Source organism: Cyprinodon variegatus, unplaced genomic scaffold (assembly GCF_000732505.1).
Source record: "Cyprinodon variegatus isolate N-32 unplaced genomic scaffold, C_variegatus-1.0 Scaffold326, whole genome shotgun sequence".
Lineage (NCBI taxonomy): Eukaryota > Metazoa > Chordata > Actinopteri > Cyprinodontiformes > Cyprinodontidae > Cyprinodon > Cyprinodon variegatus.
In genome coordinates, this window is record NW_015150779.1 from 771,213 (window position 1) to 787,472 (window position 16,260).

The 16,260-nt window shown below is 38.4% G+C and overlaps 1 protein-coding gene across 1 annotated transcript in view; it reads right to left on the reverse strand.

Moving 5' to 3' along the window:
* LOC107091139 (programmed cell death protein 4-like) overlaps positions 1-13,890 on the reverse strand; it is a 21,622-nt gene extending 7,732 nt beyond the window's left edge. The window contains exons 1-5 of the mRNA XM_015384902.1: positions 13,478-13,890; positions 4,891-5,190; positions 4,597-4,694; positions 1,491-1,604; positions 1,124-1,345 (exon numbers count right to left, since the gene is read on the reverse strand). Coding sequence (XP_015240388.1) covers positions 1,124-1,345; positions 1,491-1,604; positions 4,597-4,694; positions 4,891-5,190; positions 13,478-13,523 — 780 coding nt within the window. The 5' untranslated portion in view covers positions 13,524-13,890. The remainder of the gene's footprint in view (positions 1-1,123; positions 1,346-1,490; positions 1,605-4,596; positions 4,695-4,890; positions 5,191-13,477) is intronic.
* Positions 13,891-16,260: the final 2,370 nt, after the last annotated feature.

Below are 16,260 nucleotides of genomic sequence, written 5' to 3' on the forward strand. Positions count from 1 at the left end.
ATATATATATATATATATATATATATATATATATATATATCTTTGTGAAGATTCTAATACACGTGTTTGAATTTAGATCAGCTGTAGCAAAACAGAATGGAAGACATTTTTATGTGCAACTCACAGAACACAGTTTGTGTACTTAAGAATTTGAAGAGGTGTAATTTTTTCTTTTGTAATTTTGGCAAATTAAAAAAAAATCTACAATTACACCAAAGTTACAAAGCACAATTAGTTTTGCAACAATAGTTCTGGACCATTTGGAGCAAAACTGAGAATGTAAGAGGTTTTTAATGTTCAGCTTGTAGGACAGATTTTGTGTACTTGTACTTAAAATGTGAACAGGTGTAAAAAAAAAATTTTATTCTGCAAATGCAAAACTTAGACTGCAACTCTCTCTGCGACCAACAAACTAACGGAAGCTGGCCTTCTTCTGCTTCCCCAGGCTAGAGTCTTTATGTAGAGCTCTCCCTACTGGTTTGGTGGAAGATGGTTCAATAGATATCAGCGGTTTATAGCCCGTTGCAGCTTATATATGTACATTTCCAGTTTTTTCAAAACATTTAGTGGGTGCGGCTTATAGCGAGGTGCGCTCTATAGTCTGAAAAATGCAGTACATGGAATTCAATAAATTTAATGTCAAGTATGAGTTACTTTAAGTACTTGCCTGGCTTTCTTTAACGCATGTAAGGAAGTATGTTTTATTTATAGAGCACCTTTCTAAGACAAGCGTAACAAAATGCTGTACAATATGAGGGATAAAACACAACGTAGCACCATGCACATGTAACTTACAGAAAATTTCTGATTTTTTGAAGTTGTGTGGGAGTGTACATATGGCCTTTTAAGAAAAACTTCTCACTTTTTAAAATTTCTTTTAGTTGATCATGATTTAAGCATTCAACAAACAGATCAAAACAGATTAAGTAAAAACAAAAGAAGCCAGCAGACTAGGAGAAGCCAATCCATAAAACAGAGAGGAAAAGAAAAAAAGCTAATGTTAAACGCCTGTGTTGATCTCTAATCTTTTAAGTGCCTTACGCCCTGCTTTGCCTCTCCTCCCTTCTAAGCAAACACCACAGAGAATGGATCCAAAGTTCTGGCTTCAGTATATCAGCTCTACCTGAGGGGCCTCTGGTGTGTCCAGAATGAGGTCTGGCAGCTCTTTCAGCATCTTATCGAAAGCATGGGCGATGTCTTCTTGTGTGAGCATCTTCCCAGACAGATCGGAGAGCAGACGGGAGGTCAGCTCCCTGTGACTGGCCTTGCCTTCCAGGGACAGGGACACGGCCACGGAGGTAAACTCGTACTTATGCTGGCCCAGGTTGAGCTCCTTTAGCAACGCCTAGAAGGGGCACAAGATTGAACATGAGTCTGGATCTAAAACTCACTTATATGCACAAATAGACAATGCTAATGCTCTCTAAACCCACTCATTTCTGCATAACCAATGTATTTGTGCATAAAAGGAAGCCTTCTGAGATCCTTACCTCAACCTCTTTTGTGTCTCCATGTTCAAAGTACTCCAGTACTATTGGGTTTACCATTTTTTCTAGTTCCTTCTCTTCTACCTCTGGCACAACTGTTTCATAAACAGTGTCACCCTGTGGTAAAACACATAAAAAACAATGGATTACAAATTATCCCAAAATGTACACAAATATGCTCCAAGTGGCTTTACGGTTACAGTAAACAGCCGATGTATTCACACCACTGCAAGTTGGCCCACATCATAATCACAGACTTCAATGGATTTTATTGAGATTCCAGGTAAAGGAGCAACATAAAATCATCTAACTGATGTGGAAGTAAAATTTCTCATGATTTCCTAAGCAAACCCACCTAATGGGATAAATAAACACTAAAAAAGCATATAAGCTTCAGCTATTAAGGCTCAGGCAGAGGTTCGTCCTGCCAGAGATACAACAGGCAGGTTTCCATCCAAACAGATTGTTTTTAGAATGGCCTAGTCAAAGTATAGATTTTAATCAAACCTGTGGCAAGATGTGAGAACTGCTGTTTTCAGTTGTTCTCGTTGGATTGAACCATAAACAAACATCCAGCGGTACAACAGGATGGTAATTAAAAAAGCAGACCTTAACCTGATCAAGAATCTATAAAAATTGGAAAAGGTTTCAGCCCCAAGCACGACAGGGTTTGGAGGTTAAAGAATACTTTGCACTTTTTGCTTTATATTGCAGCATCTACTAGAAAAGCAGGGAGAGCGCGGCTCTCTGCCGAGTAGCTCTTTTCCCCCCGCCATATTGTGACTTCCACCCTCAGTTTATACCTGTATTCACAGAATATTATTATTTTATTATTTTTTTTTTTTAATTCCTGGATACAGATGGTGATCTGGATCATCAGCAAAAAGGAATCACTTGTTGCCAGTCACAATATGCACCAGATTTTAGCAGAATCCACCCATAACTTTTGTAGTTATTTCGAAAAACAGACCACAAAAGGGACAAACCACCAGCAATGAAAACATTGCAGAGGTGATAAAATACAATTAAGTTTGGGATCGTAACATAAAAAAAATGCATAAACCAATAAAGAACTACATTTTATATTCCTCTTCTTTAAAGACTGTCTTAGTTTCCACATCAGTGCTGAATAATATTTCCCCTCACTGACATTTTCCCATACACACTATGACCCTGTATGATCTACTACACAGCCTGACTCAAAGGCCATACCCACTGCCTGCATCCCCATTTATTTTTCTGTACCACCCAGTCCCTGCTCCTTTTCGACACTCCACATATTTGTACCGACACTGTGCACCCATCAAGGCCAAATCACATCAGCTCCTGTGAGCCATTCCCAAAGACCGTTATCAGGCTTTTACCCCCTCCTTTCTGACAGACAGAAGCTCAGTTCCCACCACGGAATGCATTCATGTGATCGAAGCAGGGAGAAAAACCCGTCAAGCGTTCAGCATCACATCCCGCATTCACATGATAAACAGGGTTAAAGATTGAAAGCAGGGTTGATTGTGATGGGACGCCACCATCTGGATTAAACAATCGAGCCAGTCGCCTTGGTGTAATGAGCTTTTGCCAAATCACATGCTGCGTTATGCCTGATCTCTCCCCGGATGGTCACACAGGGAGAAAATGAGCATGATCACTCAATGTAGATTTAGCTTTATTTAAAACAAAAATTACAAACAAGGTCTACAATAATTCAATATTCAGCTCTAAGAGAGAGCGCACTACAAATTAATGCTAATCCTGTCCACATGAGGAAGACTGAGAAAAGGCTTTTGGTAATAAATAGAGATGCACCAATCCAGTTTTTTCCGCCTGGGCAGATCGATCGGGCCGACACAATTCAGCTAATGAATTAATAAACTAGGGCTGAACGATTTTGACAAAACTCTAATCTGTGATTATTTTTAAGAAATATTGCAATCGAGGCTTTATTTTGATTTTCCTTTACACAAACCACAAGCTTGTAGACGCTTAATTTAAGGTTTTACAGTTTTTTTATTATGCTTCTCCAGAGTCCATTTATGCAGGACTTTGCTAAAACCCATGTGTGGAAAAGTACTTCTACTCACATGCATGGATCTGCGTGCAAGTTGAAACTCTCTACCATTCTGTGTGGTGGCAACTCACTCACCTGATTTCAAATATAAAATTACTGATATCCGGTAATATAATTGGTCAATATCGGAGCAGAAATTCGATCCATGCACCAGATCGATGCATCTCCGGTAATAAGACCCACTCATATATTAAAAACATAGTCTATGGGCTATGCCTTAGAGGTATCAGCTATGTTTTTGTGAAAAAATGGCCTTTATCATGTCAGAAACTTTTCAATATCCCAACGCTTCGTAGTGTAAGAAAGATCTTAATAGTCACAGCACTTCCTCATCATCAGATTGGTAATGTGGCGTTGGAAGGACTCCTTCAAGCCTAACTGGGGGGTTTTGGTAAGGAATGTTGGATTGTTTTACTTGAAAAAACCTGTTATCTGTTAGATTTAATTCTGTTTGAATATGAACCGACTAGGGATGCAGCTGGTCCTAATTTTTCCTCATATTTTGGATGCCCAGCCCATACCTGTATGCAAAACCAATCTTATCTGTAGAAATATGCAATTGGGTCAAACTAGAACAAACATCCTGTTGTCAAAGAATAAAACTCTTTCAGGTAAATTGATAAATCCATTTACATGTCCCACAAGTATGAAAACCAGTTAGCTGCTCTACTTAATTTCTATTCCACACTAGTACACTGCTGAGATGATTCCCAAATCACAAAAAGCCCAATTCATGCAGTTTAATTATCTAGAACAGACTTCAGACTTGGGCTTAAGAGAAAAATAGTCCATATCTACATGTATATATGTGAATAAAAAAGTAAAATCAATTTCACAAGAACAACTGAGCTATTTAGTAAATACTAGGTTCGAATATGCTTCATCAAATATAATACTTAAATGTTTAATGCTGAAAATTTCATGTCTTTCAATGGCACTATAGAAGATAAAAAAAAAACATCCGACATAAAAACATAGGTAATTCTAAGATATTAAAAATGCTTCATGTCTGGTTATTCCAATGACCCTTTGAGACCAACTGACCTGAGCAGCTTCATCGTAGTTGGGGTCTCGTACATCCGGCTCCTCAGCTTCATAAACCATTCCAGGAGCGCCCCAAACTCCTTTACCGCCAGCCCCACCTGAACACAACAGGACAGGAAAGACCTTAAAGGAAGCTCTTAGACACAACCTGGGATTTTCTCTAGTAGTTTCCTTTGACAATGGAAAGAAGTTATATTAGTTCCAGCTTATCTAGGTTTTTGTATATGAGGCATGACCTGGATCAACAAACACCTTCAGGAATAAATCCAACAGAAGATCCAAAGTCATGCCTACCTTTCTTTGGCAGGCCTCTGCCTTTGCCTGTCCTCGACCTGCGGTCGTTGTTGTGGACTTTGCCCTTCACGGCGTGTGGGTCCCCTCCCGGCGTCTCACCCGATTCGGAGATTGACTCGCTCTGCGAGTTGCGGGAGGAGGACCTGCGCAGGCGGCGCTTGGCCTTTGCTTTGAGGCGAGCCTCATGGAGTGCTTTCTCTTGGGGTGTCCAGTTGCCGTTGACCTCCGCCTCATCCAGTCCATCATCGTCATCACTGTAGGTTCCTCTGGCCTCGGCCTGGTGGTCCACAGCAACTGCCTCTGTGGTCAGAAACCAGCAATTTTGAAAAATAGATCGAGAGACAAATACAACAGACTAAAGCAGAATTTTGTGGCATTTTTCCGGTGCTCTTTGTAAATCTTTGAATTGCAGAAACTGATGGTAGCCACACATATTTCTTTTAGAGAACCAATATACAGAGTTCAATGCACTGTTCTCTACTATTCCAACTTCGAAAGGGGATTGTTTATACTAGCAGCACAGGTGGTAATGTCCTATCCGTGGGTAAGAGCAGTCTCTAAACAGCAGGGTGTAATCACTTTGAAACAAACAGGCTTTAGTATATTGTACTGCTGATTACTGTTCAGTTATCATTGAAACAGTAGCATCTTTGTGCACATTTCAGAAAACAAGCAAGTCAAAAAAGGACCGAACACAGAGAGCTGTGGTTTGTTCAGCCTTCCTGGTATCAGGTAAAAGTCTTGTTCTCTCTCAACATGTTGCAGAAAACACTTTAAGAGAACTTCTTAGATGTCCTGACCAGATCATTTGATACCTCACATATTGAAATTAGGTAAAATCCAAGTGTTCATCAGTCAGAAACAACTTCCACTCTTAATAGTGTTGCGAGTGTGACCATGTAGGGCTAAGGTCTCCAGCTATACATGACGTAAATTGGTGGGTTGATGTTCCTACTGTATGCCAATCAGAGCTGAGCCTTTTGAAGGCGATTCGGTCAGTGAATCGTTCCCACTTCCATTAAAACCTGGTTGGTTGTTAAACAGGTTTTCTTTTGCTAGTGGGAAATGGGTATCACAAAACTGGTCATGTTGTTATTCTGCAGGACATTTCTAATGAATAAGCAAAATGTTCTAATCCATTTTTACAACCATGATTTTAATTGCTCAGAAACTGTTCAACTTTTCTGTTGTTGGTTAAGGATTTATGTATTCTGGGGTTCTGCTGCGGTGTGTAGGTAGAGCGCATGACCCACATACCAGCCATGCAGACCTTTGATCAATGTGTCACAATGTGTAATGAAGGCCACTTTAGCCTCAAAAAATAATCTAAAAAAAGATTTCTGTATTCACATACAGAATTATATTTATTGCTTTGACTGCCCCCAACCAACACACCCACCCAAAAACCATCTGCTTTATCCCAACTGCTGCTCTGGCCTTCCCAAGCCCTGCATTCTTTCAGCCACCGCTACCATTGACCTTTGCGTGAAGCCGTGTATGTAGAAGGATTGGTGTTGCTTGGTGTGCAAACAGAAACTGGATTTACTGGCGAGGATAAAACCAAAGACTGACAGCTTCTTTTCTTTAGCCAAAAGTTCTACGCTTTCATTTCTCAGTTAGTTACAAAACTTTTTTATTGGTATTGTTATGCCAAATAGGCTGACATAAGCCATTTCTGATAATTGTTATTACTACCTTGAGCTTTGGGTATGTTTGCATGTTTACTACTTATATTAGCCCTTAAAATAAATTTGTAATCTGTGATTGCCTTCACAGATTAATATTAAGCATTACTCAAACACTCAATAAGCAGTAAAAAAAACAAAAAAAAACAAAGCAAAACTTACCCCTAAACTCATGTCTAATACTATTCCTGTGTTGGTGAAATCCTATATTTAGTTATCCGTTTAAAGTGTATAGAATAGCGCAGGGAGGGCAGCTGCAGCCAGGAAAGGGAGGGAGGGAGTAAACCGAGCACATGCTGGAGAAATGCTGACACCAGATTTTTTTTTTTTTTTTCAAACAGTGGACCTGACTACATATGGCATGGGTGGATGCAAGTTTGATCCCATGACGAGGAAAGCAGCAACGAGGCAAGGCAGGAACAAGCAGATCCGAGGGTGTAATTAAAACCTAAATCATTCTAACGGCAGATTGCAGGCGAAGGGGAACTACTTTAGAGGATCGATCCTCTGAATGGTTCTTGCTTTGGCCTGTTATGCATTGGAGCTGGCCAGTTTTAGAAAAGCAACATTGGATTTCATTAGTATAATAATTGGATTTCTATATAAAAAGCAACAACAACAAAGCAATTCTCTTTTAACTTTTCCTCTTTTTTTCTTCACAAAAGACTCACACCGTCTCTTAGAGGCCATTATCTAAAACATTGCTTCAAATAATAAACTGTATTGGCCTGCTATACATTATAAGAGGATTCTTTCAGGTAGAACATCTATATCAGAGTAAATAATCTTTTAACACTGCTTTGCAGAAGTATTTTCAACATCTCTGGAGAAGCTGCAGAAGACCACGGCTGAGGCAGAACAATTTGTCATGCCAACAAATGTGGACTTAATAAAATGATGGTAGGAAGAAAGCCAATGATACAAGACAGCCATAAGACCAATTTATCGTTCAACATTTGAGTGGGAGCACAGCCGACATGCCGAGGAAGGTGCCCTGATCTAATAAGACCAAAACCTAACTCTGTGCAAAGCACAGGATGCTATGGTTTTGACATTCCCCTATCATGAAATCTTCTTTTAGAAGATACATGCTTCTGTAAGAAAACCTGTTAGATGCCAAAACAAAAAAAAGATTTGAGAATGTGGCTGAGGGTCATCCTCCAACAAGATATACTCTACGCATGGAGCAAAAGCTACAATAGAAGGATTTAGATCAACAAAAATTCAAAGGTTAGAATTAGGGCTGAAACAATTAATCTGATTAATTGATTATCTAAATAATCGTCAACCAATTTAGTAACCGATTCATCGTTATCTGGAGTATAGACACTCTAAAACATGCCTTTAGATGACAGAGCAACCCAGTTAGAGCAGTAACTATATCCAAATTGTAAAAACAATACATAAAAACGTTGCATTTAAGATGAAAATAACCTTTGTATCCATCAATATGGTCTATCCAGAACTGCAAGTGGAAACCTTTTACCGGTAGTTTCTTCTGGTTTAATTTCTTAAAAATCTTCTTTAAGGAAGGATTTAGCTATCAGAATATTAATTGATCAACAGAAAAAAATAATCGACAGATTAATAGATTAGCAAAATAATCGTTAGTTGCAGCACTACTTAGAATGGCCTAGTCAAAGTTCAAACCTAAATTCAACTGAGAATCTTGTACAACACTAGAAAATCAAATGTTTGTTACATTGGATAACCTCCATCTAATCTGATGAGGCTTGAACAAATTTTCAAAGAACTCCAAACATCTCATTCTCTAGAATGCAGCAGTGGAAAGATTTTTATTTAAATAAACTCGCAAGTCATACATTTTTACGTCACAATCGTGTAAATCCATGTCAGCCTATCTAGTAAAATCCTGATAAAATACATTGAAGTTTGTAGATTTAATGAGAAACAATACTTTAGTAATAGTTTAAGGACAGTGAATATTTCTAAAAAAGCACAATATGTCACTAAATCTACTGGTAGATTATCTGGCTTGGGTGGTTTTGCTCTAAACAGAAAGAAATATTTCACCCTACTAAGTCCTAAAATTGTAACTTCCTACCATCATTCTTGGATTAAAAAGTTTTATTTAAAATAACGATAAAAACAGAGTTTGTGTATCTAAACCAGACCATTTCCCTAACTTTACCTGCTTTAATAAGAGCAAAAAGCCACACCCGCAGCCTTCAAAAATCTGTAAACAGTCGACCACGTGTCATCTCCGTCTCCTGTTCCTCCTTCCATAATATAGGCCACAGGTCCCAGCAAGGCCGTAAATTAAGAACTAACCAATGGCTACATGCCAAATCACTTCTGAAGTCAACTGGAAGTTAAAAAAAAAAGCAGGAGGTTGTATGAAAGCCCAAATCAGTTTGCCAAGATGAAGCAGAACAAAACAAAACACAGTCAGAGCTTGATAACAGAGCTTGACCATAACTGCTGAGGGCTGCACAACCAAACAGACGCTCTGGCTGAAACTGCAGCAGGCCTGTAAGATAAAACCAAAACTAGCACAAAGATCTTCAATCACTTTGATCTGAAATTCACCGGTTTAAACACCCTCTCAGGTGCAGGACTGAAGACACCACAGCCTTGCAAATCAGCTGAACTGTTTGGGTTTAAGGCATACATGGAGTAGGAGTGTTTATGAATGAGAAGGAAGTCAGTAGGGCACAGGTTTCACATGACTCACATGGGGACGGTTCTTAAGGCTCTAAATATACATAGTGGCTGTTAAAAAATAAAAAAATACTTAACCATACCCATGCAGCCAACATAGCACTAAAAGAAGGCTTTTAGATTAGGGTTAAGAGTTTACATCTGGGAAGAGTAAAAAGGACAAAATTACAGGCAAATTGAGTCTAAAAAAATCAAAGACTTTGGTAAAAATTAGAAATATTATAGTAACTGTATTACTAAAAGAAAAACAGGGCTACCACATTTGAATCCTGGTTGTGCCAAGAAGGGCCCCAGACGTTAAACTTTCCCTGTTAGGAGGCCATAATGACTTCCTGTGGCGACCCCCTGAATATGGAAGCAGCTGAAAGGAAAAAAAATCTACAGAAATGTATAATTTTTTACAATATAATCAGTAATCAACCTAATTTTCATTTAGCCCAAAGACATTTTTCAATTTATTGGTTTTGTTATTTGTAATAACTACATGGACAGTGGGACATAATATTGAGATCAGTTTAAGTTGCACAAACAAACTGTGCGGGAAAAAAACCTAAAACCTCTAAGAGATAAAGGAGGAAAGGATAGCAGCCTGTCTGCACTATCTATTGGACGTAGGTTGAAGGGCGTGGATACTCTTTGCAGTTTAACTGTCATTTTAGTTAATGAAAGGAAGCAGTGATATTTCTTTTCCTAAATACAGCTTTTGATAAAAACAGGCAACATTTAAGTGTAAACAGCTGAAATCTGGGGAAAGACCACACAAGCTACCAGGCTAGGGACAATGTTCTCTTCTAATGTCAAGGCTTGCCTCTTCATCTCAGGAAATTATCCAACTCAGCTTCTTGGGTGACTTTGCAGGAGAGCAACAAAAAAAAAGGAGGGGGAAAATGTGTGCAGGTTGAAGGATTAGAGCAGAGCAGACAATTAAGACACAAGTTTCTTGGCTTGTTCAGTTTTGGAATGGAAATAATCAGCCAGCAACTTTCTCAAGCATACTCTGAGACATGACAGTTGATGGATGGGTTTGTCAAGCATTATACCTGTGGGGTTTAATGGAAACAGACAGGGTGAACAACTGTGCATTTAATGGATGAGTAACTCATGGCTTAAAAAAAAAAAAAAGGAGATAGGGTTTAACAAAGGCCTTTGAGGAATGAACTCAATCGGCATAACGCTATCAGATTTGACATTTAAGAAAGTTTCCTTCATGAAGCGGGTGCATTTATTCAAGCAGCTGCATGACGGTCCCCATAGATGGAAGCAGGTATTTAAGGCAGAATTTTACCAGACAAAACATAAACCATCAGGATCCTGCAGTCATCTTGGTGCAGAAAGGACTAAGAAAATGTCCTAAAAGTGGTGCACAAATGACACGGGATACTATAGCAGTAAATTAAACGTTATTTAAGTCTTGATAATAAAGTATTACTGTCCAGTGTGTTCCTTTAAGGAGGCATAGATAGATCCTTTTACTTGGTAGCCATATCATGCCTAGCCCACACAGCACAGTCTATGCTGTTGTATTCTCTCTCAGCAACATCAGTGGGAGGAAAATTTGGAGCACAATTTTTGTTTATTTTAAACAGCTATCAAATGAAAAAAACTGACACATAAACCAAGTAAGTAGGGAAAAGTATAAAGCACTATCTCCATATAAAGCAGCATCCATCATGGGTTGGACATACCAGCAGTAGACATGCAAGTAAATTGTTTATAAAATTCTCTTGTCAAAAATACAAAGGTTCTTGAAATAAATCCACACATTCATTGCTCCCCATTTCTTTCTCTCCTCTCTGTGTTAATCCAGTCTTCATCGACTTTTAACACCTCGTGTACTGTGGTGTATGTGAAGTTGCTCTCCCTGCTCATCAGGGTTTTATCCTTCGTATTCATTTAATTCCTCCGGAAAAAACTCAACAGGATAAATGAAAGAGCTTCAGAAGGTAGAGCCAATTGAAACCAGCTAATAACTGCATGCAGATCCAGTTTTAGATGCGTTTTTTTTTTTTTTTTTTTCGGTTCACTATTAGTGAAATCATGGCACTATTACTCACGTTTATCAGACAATTAGAACCTTGTCAAGGCCTATGTTTAGTCACACCTTTTGGGGTGTTACTACAACAATATCACAGGGATTTGCTGTCAGTTGGTGTGTGAATGGGTGGAAGAGAGGCATCATTTCTTCCCTCCTTCATATTAACTGTAGCCATTGTGTGTAATGTTAAAAACAATTATTCTTAACAACCGTCTTTAAGGTCTGATTAGTTTGACCCCCTGCTGTGTGAACTGGATGTCCAGCCTGTCCTGAATTGTATGGAGCAACAACCTCCCTCCCGTCAAAGATAATAGACTGTTTGGCAGTGCATTCCACCACAACCCAGAAAGCATCATCAACTGGATTTGTCCAGAAAGAGCATTCAAGTTTGGACACCACATTTCACCATCCTCGGGTTCAACATGCTTTCTGTGTCCTATGCATTTAATCAAACTAAAAAACAAAACAAAACTGCTCCCCAAAGGCGTAGCCAGAAAATGTTTATTAGAGTGGCCAAGCAATAACCAATGTACACTGAGGGATGGCACCAGAACCTTAGGGCCAATCTACACTCTTCCAACAGGAGAATTAACGTGCAAAACATCCATATTTTCTAGATAAAGAAAAACTATACTTTCCTACAACCTTTGCTAACAAATAGACGCATATATTTAAACATCCGTGCTTCCTAGATAAAAGGCATAGTGGATAAAACCCTTTCAGGTTTGAGTTCTGGGGCGAACATCTTTTCCATTGTCTTTACTTACCTACTTTCATCAACAATCATTCTGGATAAAATTGATATTTACAATTACTAATAGCGGCATATTGATTATTTAATATGTTTTTTATTAAAATATTTATTTATGATTTCACTGAAGACTACTAGATGACTTGCAGAGACACATAATGTTCCCTTTACCCCATGAAACATAAAATCTAGCTATGGAAAGAGCATGACTTCTGTACTTATCTATAATGGTTAGAATTTAATGCACATAATTAAGTGTTTTTATTGTCAAATAATTGTTAATATATGAAAAATGTTAATGTTATGAATATTCCACTTGAGAGTATTACTGCTGCCACCGTCTGTATTAGAGGGGAAAAATGATAGGGCTGGCCAATGATTGGCTAAGGGTGGCCATGGCCACCCCGGGCCCCCCTATCTAGCTCCGCCCCTGCTTCTCCCCCCTTGAAAGCATTCCTTGAATGATATTTTATGTAGAGCTGTAAGCTGTAAAGTAAAGGGTAGAACAATACATATCTATGCTAAACCTTTTTCTATATTTTATTTTGCATGCTACTGCAAATGTAAAGCTTCCCATATGACAGCCCAACCAATGTACATTTCATTATGCAATCTAAATACATGGCATCACAGATTACGTAAATCTCCTTGTGCTTCTTGTTGTGGCTGACGTCATTATTTGACATGAAAGGCGCATGGATCCACTATGTTTAAGACTTATTAAACAAAAAGGAATACATAAAAAACATTTGCTTCATTTAAATAATGATGATAAGTAGTATTTTTTTATATTTTTCATTTTCAAATAATGTAATAAAAGGTGTCATGTTGACTAAATACAAAATAATTAATTAATTAATTAAACGACGTCAATGTGCAGTGTCTGCAGCGCGTTAATAAATGCATTAGGAGTGGAGTGGGACAAGATGGTGGTCATTAAAGCAAAACAAAATCCAGAGTCTAAAAAGAAAGGCACGAGTTCTGAGGGTTTGCACGCGTGGAATCAGAACTACGAGTTAAAATGGAAACGCAAAGGAAACCTGAGTGTGCAAATCTCTAGTGCAAAGCGGAAGTGGCCTCGTCCAATCAAAAACCGTGAAAGGGTTAAATGCGAGACGAGTCAAACGACGCTGCTGACGAATAAAATAAACGATTAAAAGCCATTTCTTTTTATTATTTTATACCGTATATTTGCTCCAAAAGGCAGCTAGTGCAATAGGTCCGTGGTGCGTAAACGTGTGAGTATGTTTTCAACAAGGGCACATGGTGGAGCATGGCTGGCGCTGCAGCCCATCCCATGCATGCACACAATGCACCCTTCAAACCACGTCTCCAGGCCCCGTCATGCATTTTTTTAAACCACGTCGCTCCACGATTTCTCTTGTTAGCAGCCCACGCGTAACCCACCGCAAAACGCGAAGCTCACGTACTCACCGTCGGCTTGCGGTGCTGAGGACCAACCGTCCACTTGGGTCGCCATGGTGCTCTTCAAGTGCTCGGTTAAAAACCCTCCTCGCAGTCACGGTGCTGGGCTGCAATCAGCGGCAGGAGATCCCCCTGGATGAATACTGCAGTCCTGCACTGGTTTATTTAAAGAACTGTCCAAACAGACTGAGATAAGTGGAGAAAACCTGCGATGATTAAAGCGTGTTTTTTTTCCTATTTTCTTTTAAAGTCCACCGTCCCTTTAAGAGGTCTTAGCGGGGAGTGAAGGAGCAAAGTGTCAGAAGGTGAAAATAAAGTCGACAGGGAAGTAGGGCAAGCTTACTGGTCGGATAGGATTTCAGCAAACGGCCTACAAGATAAACAAAGTCTGTTTTTAACTTTGCAGGAGCGTTGAGCAGAGGAGTCACGTGGAAAAATACACGGATGGGGAGTGGTCAGCGGAGGGGGTGGGTGCTGGTCCGGTCCGACCAATCACAGAGCACTGGTCCGGTCCGACCAATCACAGAGCACTAACACCAACAACAGTAATAATATGTTACACATCCTAACAATGGCATAAATAACGGTAAGCAGGGACTTCAGTTGCTTAGGGGCCCTGATATGTTTGGAGCCCTGTCAATGACACCTGGTAGGACCCCTGCTCAACTATGGACTAGAACGTTTCTTTGCAGATTTAATGGTGCGAAAAATTCCTTCAAACCCATCTAATGCTAGAATTATTCTTCTTCTATGGTGTTTTATGGCACTTTACAGACTATGTGTATTACCGCCATCATCTGGACGGAGATGTAATTCAGAAAAAAAAATCCTATATATCTTTAAATCTACAAAAATAAACTAAATGAAATACACTCACACACACATGAATACTAAATGCTCTCATCTAACTTTGTGTCTTTTAAATACTTAATAAGTGCTTGAACTACATCATGTGATCAATGCTTCACTAATAAATTAACCATATTTACTGAACTCCCCATTACCCTTTCCAGTTATTTCCTCTTATTTATATATTTTCTACAATAAATCAACACATGTTCTACTCCTTCTGTTTCCCCACAATAAGAACAATCACCTGATGGATGTTTCCCTATAATTTTAAAACCACTTTTTAAACTAGTATGCCCAATCCTCAACCTGTTTATCCATACTGCCTCTCTCCTATTCATTAAACTATGATTTCTTATGATTACCTCCTTCTGTATTTTATGTAAATAAAAAATTCCATCTCTCCTGCCATTTATTATTTATTTTATCTTTAAGAATTACTTTTATTTCTGCTCTACTTAATGGGACATCATATTCGATTTCTCTTGCTTTAACTGCTTATTTAGCCAACTTATCTACTTTTTTTATTATCTACAATTCCTGTGCTGGAACCCATGTGAATTGAATACTTATTTTTTGTTGCTTTATACCATTTAACAAATAACTAACTTCAGCTAAAAGATCTTGAGTGAATTTACATTTTAACTTAGAATTCTTGTCAAGCAAGAAGTTGAATATGTACTAATACCAAACTGTATGACCGGACCTCATTTATACCCCAACAAATGGTGTTGTACTTCGTATGGGGCCCACCTGGATAATGTTGCTTACGGGCCTATTGTTTTGTCGTTACACCATTGCAGAATCATTCATTATTCTGTTGTTTAAAACTAAGACTAAATGGATTTAGCTTTTCATAAAAATCTGTAGATACATTTAAATTTAACTCTTAAATTATGGGTGGGGAGTGGGGTCTGTTATTGTCAGCCCTGTTTTAACCAGTAGATGGCGCTAAACAGGCTTCAGTTTAAAAAGATGTTAATACCCCAAAGCCTTTTACCCAGTTAAGGCTGCTATGTTGATCCAACAGCTCTACTATGCTATTTTTTTATACCTTGACAATTTTCTTATTAATCTATTACCTTAAATAGGCATAAGCACTTCAAAAAAAAAAAAAAAAAAAAAAAAAAAAAAAAAAAAAAGGAAAGGAGATGCTGAAAAACGTTCAAATCTGTTTTGTCTATCTATCTCACCTGGGATATAACAGAGATCTCCAAATTATATTAATGTTCACGCATTTTATTAATCAGCACTATTCATATCTCTTTTAAAACTTGAAACATTACAACTACTTTGATATATGTTATTATATCCCCTGTATTGGACATGTTTGCTTAAACTGAACTGTATGCACAAACGTGGTTGAATTCAGTTTTTATCCAATGTACAGTTATTTTAAATATTAGTTCATAGATATATCATTCATTTAGTTTATTTATGTAGCTCCAATCCACAACACAAAATCTTAACTCTTTCTAGAGACAGTTCAGTCAAGCCATATAAATAGATTGGTTGAAGGTTTTAGATCTAATAAAACCTGTCAGACTGCATCGAATCATTGACTTTGCAAGATTCACTCCTCTTGAATGAGTGACAGTAGGCATTTGCTTGCATTTGACTGTTCAGCAATTTGAGCCATATGCTGAGTTTAACAGGAAGAAACCTCCAGCAGAGCCAGGATCAGTGTGAGCGGCCTTCTGTAGAGGTCGACTGGGGTTCAAGAAGACAGAAGCAGATATACAAGAGGAACATAGAAGTACTTTTTCATGAATACTTTATGTTAAAAACAGAGGTGTCATCCAATGCAGATCATTGGCTCCATCCACATCTAGTGAAAACTAGTGTAATTGGATGTGTGATATTACGCAAACACTCATTGGTTAGCTAAAGGAAATCATCAGAAGCAAGCAGGTGTTCTTCAAACTGCAAACGTGAATTGTCTA